This window comes from Blennius ocellaris (genome assembly GCF_963422515.1).
Source record: "Blennius ocellaris genome assembly, chromosome: 1".
NCBI classification, from domain to species: domain Eukaryota; kingdom Metazoa; phylum Chordata; class Actinopteri; order Blenniiformes; family Blenniidae; genus Blennius; species Blennius ocellaris.
This window is the reverse complement of record NC_137650.1, coordinates 21,978,047-21,994,989: the sequence shown is the minus strand read 5'-3', so window position 1 is coordinate 21,994,989 and position 16,943 is coordinate 21,978,047. Positions and strand designations below refer to the sequence as shown.

The window sequence follows — 16,943 nt, the reverse complement described above, 5'->3', positions numbered from 1 at the left end:
GAAGTAATTTGTTCTTTTCAAGTTTATAAAATTGAGCACAATGTCCCAGAGTGCAGAGTAATATGAGCTGGCCCCATGAAAAAGAAAGTATAAATAAATAAATAAATAAACTATAGACTGCATGTAGTGCAATCTCATTAAGAACGTATATTAGATGTGGAGGACACTCAATACAGTTGCATTTTGATTTTTTGCAGCTTTGCTGTTTGACTCCAGGTGAAGCAATGATTTAGAAACGTGATGAGATGAACGTCAGATGTTTCCACAGCCAAGGGTTTATACATAAAGATGCATGTCACAGGGTTCACGTATGTAATAGTGCCGTCATAACTTGCTGCAGCGACACACCTTGATTGTCACTGTGACTCTGGGCTCTGTTGAAGTGCGTGTCGGCGTGTCTGTATGTGTGAGCGTGTGTGGATCACGGCACTTGGCACAGCTTGAAAGAAAATTTTAGGAAATCGGAAATTTGTAACTTCACGCGCTCCTTTTTTCCTGTTCAGACTCGATGTCTCTATTCAATAGCTTTCTTCCTTTTTTTTTTCTTTCTCTTTTTTCTTCCTGGAGTTGCCGTCTAAACCGACCCTGACATCTCTTCATTATGCGCGCTCTGTCACTTCTCCTCCAACTTTTGAGGATTCTCTCTCTCTTACTGCGGCTACGAGATGCTCACAGCAGATGGTTGGAGCGTCTGGGAACAGCAGTCAGCGCAGGTTATTCAATTTACATTTTAGGTGTTTAGCTAAAGCACTTATTGAGACTGACTTGCCGGAAGCTGGTCTCTTTTGTGATATAAATCTATGGCTGTAAACCTAAAATAGAACTTTTTTTTTTTTTTTTTTGAACGAGTCAGGTTTATATTGACAATTAAATACTGACACTGGATTGAGTCAATTTGTGTTATTCTGAACAATTACATAAGTAATACAGTACATACAGTTTGTTTGAGATGCAGTCACAATGAAGTATTCTGACAGCAGTTAACTGACATTCGGTCATTCACTGATGCAGTAAAGTGACGAACAACTTCATTATTTTAAGTGATGGAAGATTGCGGTTGGATGGTTTGAATAAAATTTTTCGAAGCTATTCTTGTGTTTATATTTTTGCCTGAAAGGAGGGGGTCTTGGCTGAAATGCTTCCGTAAGCACTTTTCTCAGGCAGAGTAGCAGAATACAGGCCTCGTTTCAAAAGGGCATCGGCAGTATTTCCCATCTTCAGTATGAATGTTGAACGTGACACGAATGCTCCCGTGTGCACACATTTTGCAGGAGATGTTGATATCAATGAAACGCGGAGCATGTTCTGCGTAAGGAAGCTCTAATATCGCTTTTTTTTAAAAAGGGATTTTGACGATTCAGAAACACCCTCATGAATCGGCCCTGGTACCCTGCGAAATGCATCGACAGTGTTTAATGTTTTGGGATTTCTCAAAATAGTCTTGTTTATTTGAGAAAAGCTGCACCAACAGTGAATTAAAGAAGAAAAAAAGAAACCTTTTTGTGAAGATGTGAAAGGACTTTTCTACTACACCTTAGTTCTGTATGTACGAATCGGGCATCGCTTAGAAAGCACACTGGCTCTATTATTCTCCTCAACAGCCACGAGGACTGCGACTCTGCTAACTCTCAAACATTCTATAAATCATGACTCATTTATAAACGTGTTCTTCAAATATACTTCAACTTCAAAAAGAGCATTACGTTGAAAGTCTTTAAGGCCGCTGCCACATACGGTCCATATCGTATTTAGGAACGTAGACACCCTCCAGAGTTTGCTTTGCACTCACTCAGGCATGTATAAACATCGCATGAAAAGGTGGAAACAAAACAAATATTTAACAGCTGCTTTGACATATATTCTTAAACATGACTTCTACAACAATGTTCGGTTGCTGGCGTGAATTGAATGCATGAGGGATTGTTGTGGTGGCAGTTCTCATTCTCTGTACATAATTTATGATGTGCTGCAAGGATACTGCTTCCCTGAAAGCCTGTCGCCCTATATTTTGTCCATTTCGATCACTTTGCCTGGGCTTCAGTTTAACTTATTCATTCGTGTACCTCATCGTCACATTTACTCCAGTTTTTGTTCTTCGTACACTTTTTGGCGTATCCCATATGAATACAAACATAAATATTACTTGAGTATATTTTTCCAGCTTGTTTTTTTTTTGTTTTCCAACTTAAGTCTTGATCATAAAAACTAATTCCATCATTTTCAGTATTTAACCTATTAAATGCCTTTTTTTTCTGTCAAAATACCAGTGTTATATTTATAAGGGGGGAAAAAACGCAAGAGTGAAATTAAAATATAAAATAGTAATTACAAACTGTATTTTTTTAATAGGGTTTTTTTGCAGTCTTCTGTATTTCAAAAATTAACAACTTTGATTCAGATGCATTAAAGTATTTTTGTACAGTGTCAGGTTTTAATTTACTCCAGTTGTGGTCCTTCATATACATGCTTTTGTATCACATATGAATACAAATATAGATATTATTAGAATATATGTTATAGTATAGAACATAAGTGTTTTTTTTCTTTTAATTTTTCCAATTTAAATTCTTGTAATTAAAAAAAAAAACCCAACTCTATCATAATTTTCAGGATTTTAACCAATTGCCACTTTGTTTACACTATTGTTTGTTTAGTAAAGGATCTAACCTATAGTTTCTGTAAGATAGAATTTTTTTTCCCAATTAATCCTATTACCCTAAATGTTTTTATGCAAAAATACAAGGTTACAAGTTTAACAACTTGGATAAGTTTAGTAACAAAAATAACATTCACCTACAACACAGCAGAACAGAAATACTGTGTGCGCGCGTCCGTGACTCCGTGTTTTTATTGGTTCTCTGCTGGAACAGACCAAAATACCAGCTTGTGGTATTTTTTTAAATTTCCTTCCTTACAAGGCCGATTCGTCTGGCAAGCGAGGCAACATTACACAGAAAAAAAAGAAAATACAAAAATAAAACTCACTGTTTTTAATGTTTTTTTTTTTTTTTTTAAAGAATGAAAACTATGTGGTTTCAGTGGAAGTGAATGGACAGAAAACTTGTGTCGAGGGACCAAAACCAAAGTATTTTGATTATACACTACATGTTTGATCTTTTCTAACAACTGAGAGTGAAATTAAAGTACAAACCAAAAACACATATGCATGAACACTGTCAAGACGCAGAAAAATGCATTCAAAAGAAAGTATCTTCATACACAAATGTGTGTTTGAGGACCGTATTCACACTTTGTCATATAAACCATACGAACAGTTACCACATTAAGGTTTGTTTTGATAGAAATAAAGCGGATATGAGTGAACACGCACCCTAAAATTACTTTAAGACTTGGTACATGTTGGTAGGAAAAAGATCTAAAAAGACAAATTGTAGAATGGTGAAGGAAGGGCCCTGTGATCAATTGCTTCTTCCTGGTTGTCAGTTGTTTGCTGTGCATTGCTCCCTCTGTCCTTCCTTGAGTGTCCTTGTAAGAACAGATGACGAGCCGGAACGACGGCCCCAAGTTTCTTCAAGAAGTTAAATCGCAGACGATTTTCGATGCACCGCTCAGCTTTTTGGCTGTTGCTGGTGTTGGTTAAGATTTTTCATACGACTGATTCACACCCTGTGAGTTTGGTTTTAATGGAATCAAACCAGGTGTCTGGGAACACACTCTGAAAACTATTTAGAATAGATGAAAGAATGTTTAAAAAGAAATGCAAACACTGGTACGTGTTGCTGGGACAAATATCAAGAAATAAATTGCAGAAATATCAAAAGGGGCCCTTGAAGTTCTTTGATACCGAGCCCTCCATTTCTTGTTCCTGCCGTCTTTGTGTGTACTTGTGAAGATGGACGGCCGGCTTGTACCAGAGTCACGAATTATGCTTTCTTGAGAGGTTAAATCACGGGCGCCTTCTGCACTGGTCAGCTTGTGATGATAAATCAGCTTCAGAGGACCTGCTGCATAAATTTCCACTTGTGTTTTCCTGACTATGCCTCGGGACACCACAACACATGTATTATAAATATTCACAAGTTGAAGGATGGGTTGGCTGTTCAGGTAATTTGTGCTACTATAGCAGCAATGGTCAAGATGAATTTTCACTGGGACTCATTGACGGGTACTTCATGTAGCACCTGGCAGCTTCCAAAAAGTTTCTGTATGTGGCTCTTTCAGTGCATCATGAAGAGTGTGAACTGGGGCCAAACCAGGAGGGACTCTCCAAGCAGCCTTGCATTTTAATGCTCACACCACATCTTGTCTATAATTTGGGCACATCTGTGTCACTAAAGCCCCGCGTCTCCCTCCTCCTCCAAATTGTTGTGGATGCGTGTAATCTTCTAAGCGGATTTGAGGGTTTTGGGAGGCTGATAGAGGTGGCTGCTTTTCTTCCACAGAGAACAGCGATGCCACAGGTTGTGATACACTAATCCTGTTCAAGGCCACAAACTTCACCCTTTTGCAGCCTTTCACAGCGGCTCAGAGAGAACGTCTCACTCACATTTCGCCCGGCTTGCTGCTTATCCAGCTCTCAGAACAAACCGGCTCAAGGGGTGCGCAACCTTCCAAGTTCCGTCAATACCTGGCTCAGTGCGTCCTCTGCATGTTTCGTTTGTCACGTTTGGCAGGAACATCGGCAGCCATTTGTCTATAAATAAGAGTGTGGACGCCTGCATCGGGTCAGACAGTCATGTGACCTCATTAGAGCACGTCCAGGCCCGGCTCACCTTGTCCTACAACCGGAGGGGAAACCTGGCCATCCACCTCATCAGCCCTGCTGGCACGCGCTCCACGCTGCTCCACCCGAGGTACAGACACACAGTGATGCAAGCAAATGGGGGGGGGGAAACAAAAAAAACTAAAACCGAGCCAGACAGTGGACAATTATATACACAAACTGCTCTGCACTCATTATTGTTTTCCTGCAGGCCTCATGACTACTCCTCTGAGGGTTTTAACGACTGGGCCTTCATGACCACTCATTCCTGGGATGAGAACCCCACCGGGGCCTGGACGCTGGAGATTGAGAACGTGGCGGGTGCCAGTGACTATGGTAGAGCAGTTTTGTTGCTTTATACTGTGTGTATATATATGTAGAATTCAGTTCCAATTCAATTTTAGGTTGAATGGCAGTTAGTCTCATCTTAATTTTCAGATGCATATTTTGATTAATATCATCGGCATAGCCAGGTTGTCTTAACTGTGGTCAACCTAAAAGACAACTGGGGATTTCTTCCACGAGGTCATAAAGGAAAGCATTAAATAACCTCATTTGACTGTTACCTAACGTACGATAATCTGCTGAGTCTCCAGTTCGGCTTACAGGTTGGAGGTCAGCATCGGGACAACGGCGCTCCAGAGGCACATCCCAACTGTCTTTGCTCTCTGCTTCATCTCTCCACGCCATCTTATTTTCTCACTGTGTGGAAACATGATGAAGCAGTGGAGAGAATGCTTCATTCTTTGCTTGCCCTTGGATTATCCACCAATCACCATTTACATGTGGACATCCATAACAACAGTGCTCAGATAGATAATACTCCTGAAAGCACTTCTAGATCAATGGTTCACACCTCCACCCTCTGTAAGGTGTGATTTACTAAAGTGCAAGCTCTCCCAAGGCCTTAAGCGTGAATGATTTGTGTGAGACGTGCATTTCATAGCTCTTGTTAAGCAGAGAGCGTCTTTAAATTTGCAGCTTATATCAAGGAGTCCTTTCTTGGCACTTGACTATGACAATTTTCTCAGCGAGAATGATGGGAAGATGCATTTACAAAATCCCCCCTCTGGAGAGTGGGAACCTCACTGTTTTAGATGGGCCTACTTTTTCCCCAGTTGATTTAATTATTTTTTCCCGTCTGTGTTACAGGCACTCTGACCCAGTTCGTCCTGGTGCTGTATGGCACCAGCTCAGCATCTTCCAGCTCCTCCAGCACGGCTCAGCCCGCCAATGAAAGTTGCAAGACCTTGGATCTGAGGCAGATATGCATCGGTGAGACTGCTGCCTCTTTTTTCGTTTTTTTATTTATGTAATATTGTAAAATGTTATCATTTGTGTTCAGCTGAATCCATTCACATTGTGTCTCCACTGTGAGAGCTTCATTGAGCCGTCCTCAAAAGTCCCCGATTGAAAATTTGAAAGATCTAAGTTTAGATTAGATCAAAGTGTTTTTAATTAGGACTTTTTTTTCTTCTTTTTTTAATAACATAATTTAGACTTAATGGTGTTCATACTGCTGCCTCCTCCTTAATAGAAATATAGCTTAAGGCCAGGTCTAAGGATGCCACTATGCTGCAACTCACAGAAGTCTGGTTTCAAGTCTGAAACAGTGACAGTCTGACCCCTAGAGGCCATCACTGGTACTGACAAACAGATGCATTTGATAAAATACTCATGCTTCTGTGTCCCACGGTATGTTATCATATATCGTGATTCACATAGTACACAGGGTACTTTGATTAGGACTCGCAGCATTCACTCATCCCACTTCTTGATCTATCTGACAAGATGCTGCAGTAAATTAGATTTTTCCCCTTCTGTTGCTTCTCCCCTTTTCAGCTCTGTTACCCGCAGGCAGCAGCCACAGTCTGTTAATAGTCATTTTGGGCAATGGTCGGCATCTGGACCTGCTTCGTATAGAAATATGTGCTTAACTCGGCGTATGCAACCTCAACACTGTCATCAGGTTTTCTTACTGTGGCAAAGTAACTAAAAGTGAGAAACATAAATTTCCTTCCCTGTGTCACACAGAGTGCAACTCTGGCTACTACGTCTTTCTCCTGGGCTGTGTGAAACAGTGTCCGGCGGGCTACTCGGTGGGCTCCCAGCCCCTCAACTACACCGTGGGGAACTTTATATCACCAGCTTCCGTCCCGGCCTGCCTGCCGTGCCCGCCGCCCTGCCTGACCTGCAGCAGCCTCAGCCCCCAGTCCTGCCTGTCCTGCCCTCCGCACAGTTCCCTGGATCCCGTCTCCGGCACCTGCATGCACCTCAACCAGTACATGCGCGAGTCCCCCGGGACCTTCATGGTGGGCCAGGGGAATCCAAAAACGGAGCTCCAGCTCAACTCCCGGCTGCCCATCACCATCGCTGTACTCAGCTGCATGGCCATCATCGCCACCTTCGCCGGGATCTTCCTGCTGCTGCAGCTGCGTTCCGGCGCGCTCATCAAACTGCCCTCTCTGGAGGCCGGCGGCGGCCTCGGGGGCAGCTTCAGCCTCGGAGGGAATAGGGTGGTGTCGTACCGGGGCATCCCAACAGTATGGGGGGATGACGGGGTTAATACGGACTCCGATAACGAAGAGTTTGACGTCCACAATGAGAGGACTGCCTTTATCAAAACACAAAGTGCTCTTTAATGCCTCCTGCACATCCCTCCTTCTCTCCCGCTTTTAAAATCTTCTCATATGTCCGATAAGTCAGGGCTGTGGTAACTGTCCATTCACAGTCTGTTCTGGTTTTTATCTTTTATCCCCCTTTTTTCTTCTTCTCCTTCTTTTTCTGTCTTATCGGAGTCCCATCTAAGTCCTGCTTTGGATCTGGGCTTCCACTGTGTTGTGGGAGAGCTGATGGGAAGCTGCTGTCTCTCAAAGCTTGGGATGGCCAGAGCTTTGCTCTGTTCACACTTGGGTGCATTTCTATTAAACTGACTCGCTCCCTCCTCTTGCCCTCAATCACTAACAGTGTCTGTCTGTGAAGAGTCCATTTTCCCCTCCAGCTCCAGCCCCTTTTTGTTACAGTAAACAAATGATTATTATTTGCTTCCTTCCCCCCCACCCCTTCCATTAGTCTCAGTGCAGTAGCCAGACGAGATTGTTGAATGCGAGTACCAGGCGTGCGTGTGTATGTGTGTGCATGTGTGTGTGAATGCGAGTGTGTAAATCTGATGAGGAGTGTAGTGCCCTTTATAGAGAGGCTAATGCGGGTCCCGTCATATTTAGTATTTTAACTGAAATTGATGACAGAAAGTTGTATTATGAGACATAAAATCCCATTTGGACATGTTTGTTCTCTTTAAAGTGTTCAGAGATGTCAGCTTTTAAAGTCTGTTCAGAAAAGCGCCACTTATCTGGAGTGATTTACATATTTAAAGTGCATTATAAGAATGCTCAAATCGAATGCATAATAGCCGAGAAGTAAATGTGCAGACTTGAATAGTTTAATGCCACCAGTCAGACAAAGTACCGTAAACTGTCTCAGAGCTGACGAAATGTACCACCTCTGCTCACTTCCTCTTTATGTTGATAAAACAATAGCGTCTGCTTCAAATACAACCCTTCTTTTTTGGCAGTGGCTTTTAAAACCAGGATATACATTTTTCTTGTACAATCCGGAGAGGTCTCGGAGCTCTGGAAGATCAAACAGCGAGTCGCTCGGCGGTCTCTCAGGCTTTTGTGACTCCAATTGACCGAAACTCATTCTGGTTTTAGGAACCACTAATTGTCCTGCCCCGAACAAATTCACAACCGTTACACAGCGACGTGTTCAGAACGATCGATTGTTTAAAAATAACCACACACAGGCTCCCTGATCAATCCTGAGGCACTATTCCTTCCAAGGATGTCTACTATTGGCAATGTGCTCGCGAGAGAAGTGAGCGAGGCGGACGAGGACCTGAACACAGAGCGACTGGAGCGTCTCGCAGCAGATCGCTGGTGTTCAGTTACCTGTGATTGATTCCTTGACAGAGCAGACAGGATAACAATACATCAAGGCTTTTCCATTTATCGGAGCACGTCGACACTACAAAACACACGCTTCATAGTGTACTGGCCGAGTTCGTTCATGTGGGTTGGTTTACTGTGTGTGTGTGTGTGTGTGTGTGTGTGTGTGTGCGTGTGTGTGTGTGTGAGGCTGAGGAATGTTTATCCGCCCTCTGAAGTGAGGCTTCCTTTTCCTCCATCATCTCACCGTCTCTGCTCTCTTGTTCTAATCTTGAATATTGTTTGAAAGTGCTGCATCACTGCACCTACCCTCCAGTCTTCATCCAATCTGAATTTCAGATTATCTCTTGAGCATACTTGCCAATTAATTATATTCTGACTGATACCGCGGCAGAACTATTTATTCTGAGAGGTTTTAATCATACCTTCAGGGAAGATTGTATGAGGGGGATTTTTCTCCTGGGCTGGGTATCATCTGAAATATGCATCTCATTATTTAATCCAGTGTAGCCAGTTAGATTCCACTGATTCCTTCTTCTTCTTCTATGTCAAATCCTTATCTTTTCTTTTTTTTTTTTCTTTCCTTTTTTTGCAGCACAATAAGTGAGCGGCGCTTGCTGAGAGGTTGTCATGGGGATGACATGCATAGAAAACTGCAGCTGCTCATCCTTTTATCTACCTCTCCTATCATTCGGCAAGTTTTAATAGGCCGTTCGAGGGGCTGTTAAATGATTATAGAGGTCAAATTATATGTAGGGTAGGTATGGGGATGCTTCTCTTGAAAGATTTAATAGAATAGGCATGTGCGTCAAATTTATGTTTCAGACAAGAAACAAGCAAATGCAATTCAGAAACCGTAAAGCTGCTCTGTAAATTCAAGTCTCCTGGAACTCCCATTGCTCCCGAAATTTACTTCCTTCAGGATCAGCATTCATGTGCAGTCACCCCTTGGCTTTAAACACAGTTACTGAAATAGAATAGGTAGAATTGTCCATAAATCTTCTTGGCCTGTGTTTACAGAAGTGCGAGTGTTTTCTTTATCAGGGTGGATCCACCTGGAGTCATGCCCTGTGTTTCTCCCAAGTTTCTGTCACTGACAATCGGGCACCGCCGTTGATTTTAGGACTGAAAATGAGCGGAAGCACATAAACAAATGCATTTAAATTTTTAGTCTTGCTTCCCCTGTTAGCGTTCACAATCATGTTTGTATATATGCAGATCAATGTGATTTAAAAACTTTTTTTTTTTTTTTAAGTTCAATAGTCCACTTTAAAAAACAAAAACAAAACAAGGAAAAACTGCAAAGAATAAAGATTTTCAAACAATACCTGCCAACTACAACAACAAAAAAGCCCTACCCTGAGAGTGACGGGGAAAGATTGGTATGTGGGCTGTCAAACACTGAGCCCGGAAGCTTAATTCATCTCAGATGGCTGGTGCAGGTGGAGCACATTTGGCTTCACCGTGTTGTGGCTGCTTCTAAGTTGGAAGCTCACCCGACAGTGTGTATTTGGAGAAAATGTCCCAGAAAGGGACAAAGCCAATGCGGTGAGCCTGTGCTGTACATTAGTGCCTACTTCCATTTAGGCTTTGATGAGCCCCGGTTAAAGGAAAGGGTGCTTATATCAAACTATTAACTCCGGTCTCAGACTTGAGCCACCAAATTGTATTGCTTCCCAGCTCATTGCGAAGTGTGTAATCAACGGATAATGGCCTAACGCAGCAACAAAATTGCTTCCATAAACAATTTTCTTAAACTGTTGATGATAATTAGTATGTTTCTTTTGACGCACTACAATGAGGGACTTTGACCAATTTGTTGGAACCGCTGTGGACTAATTGATTCTCGCTCAAGTCAACATTACGCACTGTGCATTTTCCATTACGACAGATTTGTATTGCTTCCCATATGTAACTTGTTTCTTTTGGAAATGCATCATTTTGGGGAGCTCAGACAGGTTTCTGCAGCCACATGAGCACGCACACAAAATGATTTATTCATGTCGGCTTGATGTTGCATTCACTACCGCTTGAAATCTTGGGGTGGGGGGAGGGGGGGTGGGACTTTTCAACTGATGAACTTGGAGCTCTGTGCATTCAGTGGTTTAACTTCTAAGAAAATCATGAATGCAGGCAGCGTTAAGTAGCTTGTGCTTCCAAAGCACAGGAGCTGCTGAAATCTGTTAGCAGCCTCCTCATTCCTTTCACCGCACGAATGTGATAGAAACTACACACTAAAGAAAGGAAGGGGCCCTCTGACTGTGAGAGAACGCAGCTCATAATTAGAAGGTGACCACTGCAGTGGCAGTAAAGTGTGAAGCTTTTTTGATGTTAAAGGATTCTGCTCCGTGCAAATCGTCTCTCCCTTCACTTTGAAAAATAAATAAATAAATAAGACGGTTATGATGGACACTCGTCCTTATATCGCTGGTTCTTTACACGTGGAGCTCGATGTTGCTCCCGTCCTGCTTTGGGATGTCTTCTGAAGTGATCAATATGAAGTTGGGTGGGTTTATTAGGAGCAATATCTTTGGCATAACCAAAGACAATCATTTTAATGCTGTACGTTTAGTGTTAAGTTGTGTTGCTTTCAAGTTGTCACAGTCCCATCTACACACTTCACTTGTGTTCAAAGTGTTTGTTTTTTTGTGTTTGTTTTTCATCTCTGCCTTTTTGCGAAGATCTGAAGCGAAACTCTGTATGTTTGCAACAGCTATGGAGGAAGCAGGTAGAATGTATCCCATCGCCATTACCTTAAGGGCTGAATTAGATCTGCGCACGTTGGAGTGTGCACACGCTTGTTAAAGTAGAAAAGAAACACTTTGTGACGGAGAGGTGGTCAGTGGAGCAGCCTGGGCTCTGGCGACCTCCTCCCACCTCTCTGAGAGGTTCCTGACCTGTGGCTGCACACGCTACCTTACAGACTTGTGACCTATGATTAATGTATAAGAATGACTCTCTTACACGGGACATAACTCTAAAATAAGGCCTATTTTTGTACTATATGAATGGTGCAGTGTAATTTTCTTGTAATTTAAAGATTTTTTTTTTTTTTGCTTCGTTTTCTCCTTTTTATTTAATTGATGTCAATTATAGATTCTACTAAAAATAAAGATCTATGCAAATTTGAAAAAAAAAGTTTCCGTTTGTTTATTTGAATGCTAAACATGATGCTCGTATCGTGCAAGTTACAGAACCTTTCTGTTTGATTATAAGCGTTAGTAGTGAGGTTACCTTGTTTATCGGACTATAAAAACTACATGAAGAAGAAGAAAAACAGACTCAAGTTACACTTATTTTACCGTTCATAGATGTAACTGCAGCATGGGTAAGTCTCATCCAGATTCTCCAGAACAATCCAAATTTCTTCCTGCAGCTGTGACCATTGTGCTTTCAGACTACAATTCGCCTTCTTCAGTTTTTCTGCTTTTCTCTCTTTCACATTTCTTGGACACTACGATCTGTTTCTTGCAACTTTGTTTCCATTTGCTGCTGCATGTTTTGTTTTTTTTTTGTTTGTTTTTTCCTTAAAATTTTGCTGTGCTGCTTTTTTCTCTCAGGAAATGAACAAAGGGTTTCGGGTGTTATTGTAGCAGCATTCTGTTGTCATACAGCGACATCTAGTGGTCCCGGATGAGAATTTTGTTAATATAGGAGTCGTTTCTGAATATAAGTTGCAGGACCAGCCTAACAGCCCCCCTCTCCAAAAAGACATGCAATTTATAGTCCGGAAGTAATGTGCTACTTATGAAAACAAAAAATTATAAGTCACTTGGAAATTTCCTTCAGGGGTTATTTTAATTGGGCCTATTTCAGGGAGTCCTCGTAACATGGTTGTGTTTCTTTCACACACAAGCTTCTCAGTCAGTCTGACTGGTTTTCTCAACAAGTTTGGCTGAAGTCACATCATTTGCAAGTTGAATGGGGGCGCGCACATTATTTTGAAGTGTTTCATTTAATCAGTTATTATTCTTGTCTGGTATTTTTATCTGCATGACACCTGATTTTAAACCACACAATTTATATGATCTACCAACATGCAGACAGCAGCAAACGACTCCTGTAAAGATGAGGTTATTTATTTAAAGTTACACAAATATATTGCAGCTACTGTGAAGGAAGGCCAACGGCTGTCGCAGGGAGAGCAGCAGCACAGTGTTGTCACTGTCAACGCAGCGCTTTGGGGCTGCTCAAGCAGCTGAAAGGCACTATTCAAGTGAAATCCATTTACAAGTAACAAAGAAAAAAAAAACAGGAAGTTGTAAAGTTATTTGTGGAGTCATTTCTGTAAAGCCTTATTAATAATAGGCGGGTTTTGAACACTCTGATAATGCTGGTCCGGTACAGTGGTGAGCTGCAGTCGAACAGAACAAGGTCAGCACAGACAGTTTTCAGGGTCTCTATAACCGTTTTTAAATCGTACTAACTAATGAGTTTAAAAGGAAACTAGAGCTTCCTCTTACATTTACATGAAATCGAGCCGTAGCTGAAGTGGGTGTCAGATCACTCTCACACACGATGATTATCGAATGAGCAATGAGGAAAAAAGGCCCTCGTTGAACTCTGTTTGCACTTTTTAACTTGGCACTTTCTTTTGAATAATAAATGTTTTTGAAAAGTTAAATACTGGGTATTTTCAGCTTCGCTTCAAACTTTGCATTTAAACTCAGTTTGTCTTTGTCCGGCAGAGCGGCGATATCAGTAATGTCAAAATCTGAACTACTGTTTGATGGGTCAGCCTGAATGTATCTGCACACATTCATGGATCAGAGAATCACAGACTTTCTCCGATTCCCTGACAGTCCCAGTGAGTAACTCAGTAAACATAACTTTAATGGTATTGCATATTTGCGGTTTTTATCCTGAAAAAGATCCAGAAGTGTTCTAAGATTTTTAAAAAATAAAAAATAAATCCATAATCAGAAAACTGCATTTTCAGGGAAAATTTTGAATAAGAAATTAGTTTTTCTAAGAGTTGGGCCGGCCTGCCACTGGGAGCAGCAGAGAGCACAGCAGCAGGGGAGAAAAAACATCTTGGGATCAGGAAGATGCCTTTTCTCAGCAGGATTTCTTTCCTTTTAGTTTTGAAGAGGGAAAAGGAGTTCTTTCATTAAATTTCATATTTTTAAGAACTGTATTCAAGTGTAATAGAGACATATTCAAATAATGAAAACAAACTTTAATTCACATCCTCAGTTTCACGCCATGAAACACATTTACCCAGGCGGGCAAAGCAAGGTTGCTGAAGCTCCAGTTCAACATCACCCCACAGATTAGTCCTAATCTGGAGCCTCCTTGTGGATTTCTCTGTTACTTGACTTGGAAAATGAAAGGCCCGTCCCTTGACTGCTCCTGTCATGCCCAACTGAGTGAGAGCTTTGTGGGGAGAACACACTGCAAAACTTTTGCTGTAGACTACATTTTGCCTCCCTGCCTGGTCTTTGCTGTAATGCTGCCAGCAAACCAGCTCCAACAACACAATGCTGGTGGTTTGGCAGGTGTACCGCCAGCATAATCCAAAATAAACCATTCTAAACCTGCATGCTGGTGCTTTGTTTTCAGCAATGCTGTATAAAAAAAAAAAAAAATCAAAACAACTCCTCTCCACTGCTCTGCATTCTTTGCAACGTCATAGCAACTTGTTTCGTCTTGTTGACGTGTGAAACCAAGACGACACAATACAGATGCTTCTGTCTGAAGCTCACAGTAGCTTAGCCCAATAAATATCTTCAGAGGAAGACTAAGACACCAATTTTGCTTTCTTATTTTCGTGCTTTCGTTTCCGTTTTTTCCCCACAAATAGACTTGTTGCCGGGTCCCCAGCTATTAAATCTCCCACATGACTGAGCTGCAATCTGCCATCATCAATCACAACTTTTAACTTAGCCTGTGACTTCAGCTCAACTGTTCACAGCTGTCGTTTCTTACTGACAGGCAGAGAAAGAAATAGTTCCTGCATGCCCTCGGGAACAGGTCTTGTGAAAAAAAAAAAAGTATGATATGTGGCAAAATAAGTGGAGGGTTTTTTGTTTTGGGAAAGAAATCTCACGGAAAGGTGTCACAGGTGCATGGCTTTATATAAAGACGACCTGTCCAGCATTCATTCATTCACTAAAATCACCACAATGGTTTTGATGTCCTCCTGTTATAAAAAGAACCTCAACCAATTCCATTAAAAATTAGTTTGTGCACGTCTTAAATCAGGACTCGATGATAAAGTGTTTGGTCTTCGAACTGATGTTTTCATTGGTTTCTCCAGTTGCTCTTTCCACAGACGGAGTCGGCGTGATCCGGTGTTTTGAAGCACCAGAAATGATCATCATATGTGTTTCTGGAGCCTCGACAAAGTACATTTTGTTTTCTTGAGGCGCAGCAGTGTTTCCTGGTGCTGATGGCTGAGAGCTCTGGTCACGGTGCCAACAACAGCAGCCATCTGCAGAAAGTAATGAGTAAGTAATGACACTGAGGAGATGTTCTATATGGGTTTATCGGTATGAAATAAAACAAGAACGGGCAGGACACCTTTTAACTATATCAACTGAAAGAAATAACTCTTAAGATTGTATGCTTATGGTCAAACAGAAACAGCTCCTCAAATTAAAAGCTGTTGTAATTTTCAGTGCCAATATCTTCCTTTTTATCCTTTTAGAGGATTATTTTAATACCGCTAGTTATTTTGAGGGCTCAGATGAAGTGTTGATGCTTAATTCCATTTTCAATTTTTTGTTTAAGAGTCCACAGTGAAGTATTTGTCGATTCTTAGAAAGGCAGTTGAGAAAAGTAATTTTCATTGAGGGTGTTTAAGGAAGGATAATTAGGTCAAAAGATCTCAAACATCCCAACTGTGAATGGAAACCGGCTTCATTACGGCTTAACTAATGATATAAAAAAAAAACCGAGAAAGAAAACATTAACTTTCATCTGTCCGGCATTGACTGGAGGTTAAGCTGGTGAACAATAAGTTGTGATTGGGTCCTAAGTTGGAGGAAGCGGTAGAGGAGACTGATGGAGAGAGGGAGGTTTGCTAAACATATACTGTTAATATTTTGTAGACAGATGATTAATTAAATGAAGCCTCGTACTTCACTGCTCTGAAAAAAGAGTTTTTCTTCTGTATAGGTTAACTTACTGAAATTTGTGTTGCAGTTATTTCTTTAGTCTGTCAGCACTGCCGTATTCATCTTCCTTTTCTGTTTTTCTATATTTGCTCCCTCTTCTCTCCAGCGTTTGTATCGAGTGCATTTGATGATGTATGGTCGGCATAATTACGTCGATGAGTTTACAGCAGGGAGGTTGCCTCCAACGCCAACCAAGTCGTAAATGAAGGTAATGAAGTGAGACAGGGCTCACACTGTGGTGAGTAGGAAACATAAAACCTCGTATTGTATGCAGCAGAGACCCTCGGCAGTGTCTCGCGGTCTGCCGTGGCCTTAAAGTGATGAGCTGTCTGCTTAAAAATGTCAACACACGAGCCATTGCACAAAGTTTAACAGCACCGGGCGAGGATGATAAACCTGCCTTTGCCAGATTCTCAGATCACTGTGGGGAAGTTGCAAAACCACAGTGCTGCAGTAACCTGCGCGCTGGCTGCAGCCGTCGTCCATCTGAAACACACCGGCGTCGAAGCAGCAATACAAATGTGTACAAATCACCGACAAGAGAATTTAAAGTGCTGCTTTAAACTCGTGGTGGCAGAAGCTTTTTGAAAGGCTCAGCAGCCAGGAAGGGTCGATCGGGCAGCTGTGAGTCCTGTAACGGGTTGATCAAAGTCTGACATTGTTTCATCAGGACTGCAATAATTCACTGGTTGCTTCAATTTGTTGCTTTATGTCCTCAACAGATGCGCACACGTTTTGCTTCTGCATTTACTCCGTGATCTTCAATACTGTAAGTGCTTGCTTTTCGTCTTCCTACACGCTATAATCCCCATCAGGTCAGACTTAAAGGAGCTTTTAATGGAATTTAAAATGAGTTTGCCCCTTTGTTGAACCTCATGGTTTCCTGCTTCACACACAGAGCAAAAGGCTGATTTTTTTCTACTCTGTGTTAATTAGACGACAATGGTTGCGGTCACAATATTATGGTCTGATTACCTCAGGCCTTGAACCTGTTATCACCATCTTCCCCTTCAATTCCAGGTGGTCTTTTGCGGTCTCCGTACTTACAGTGTGGAGTCCTGCATCCTGCCAATGAGATTACCACATCTCTCTAACCTTGTTTGTTGTCCCTAAAGCACAGCGGCCTCTCCTCTCTCCCCTCTTATCTCTATTTCT

At 41.7% G+C, this 16,943-nt stretch overlaps 1 protein-coding gene across 2 annotated transcripts in view; it reads left to right on the top strand.

Moving 5' to 3' along the window:
• Nucleotides 1–11,796, top strand: part of furina (furin (paired basic amino acid cleaving enzyme) a) — a 79,610-nt gene extending 67,814 nt beyond the window's left edge. For both annotated transcript variants that reach the window (XM_080494496.1, XM_080494497.1), the window contains 4 exons: nt 4,635–4,814; nt 4,935–5,059; nt 5,876–5,998; nt 6,758–11,796. In XM_080494496.1, coding sequence (XP_080350622.1) covers nt 4,635–4,814; nt 4,935–5,059; nt 5,876–5,998; nt 6,758–7,365 — 1,036 coding nt within the window. In that variant the 3' untranslated portion in view covers nt 7,366–11,796. The remainder of the gene's footprint in view (nt 1–4,634; nt 4,815–4,934; nt 5,060–5,875; nt 5,999–6,757) is intronic.
• Nucleotides 11,797–16,943: the final 5,147 nt, after the last annotated feature.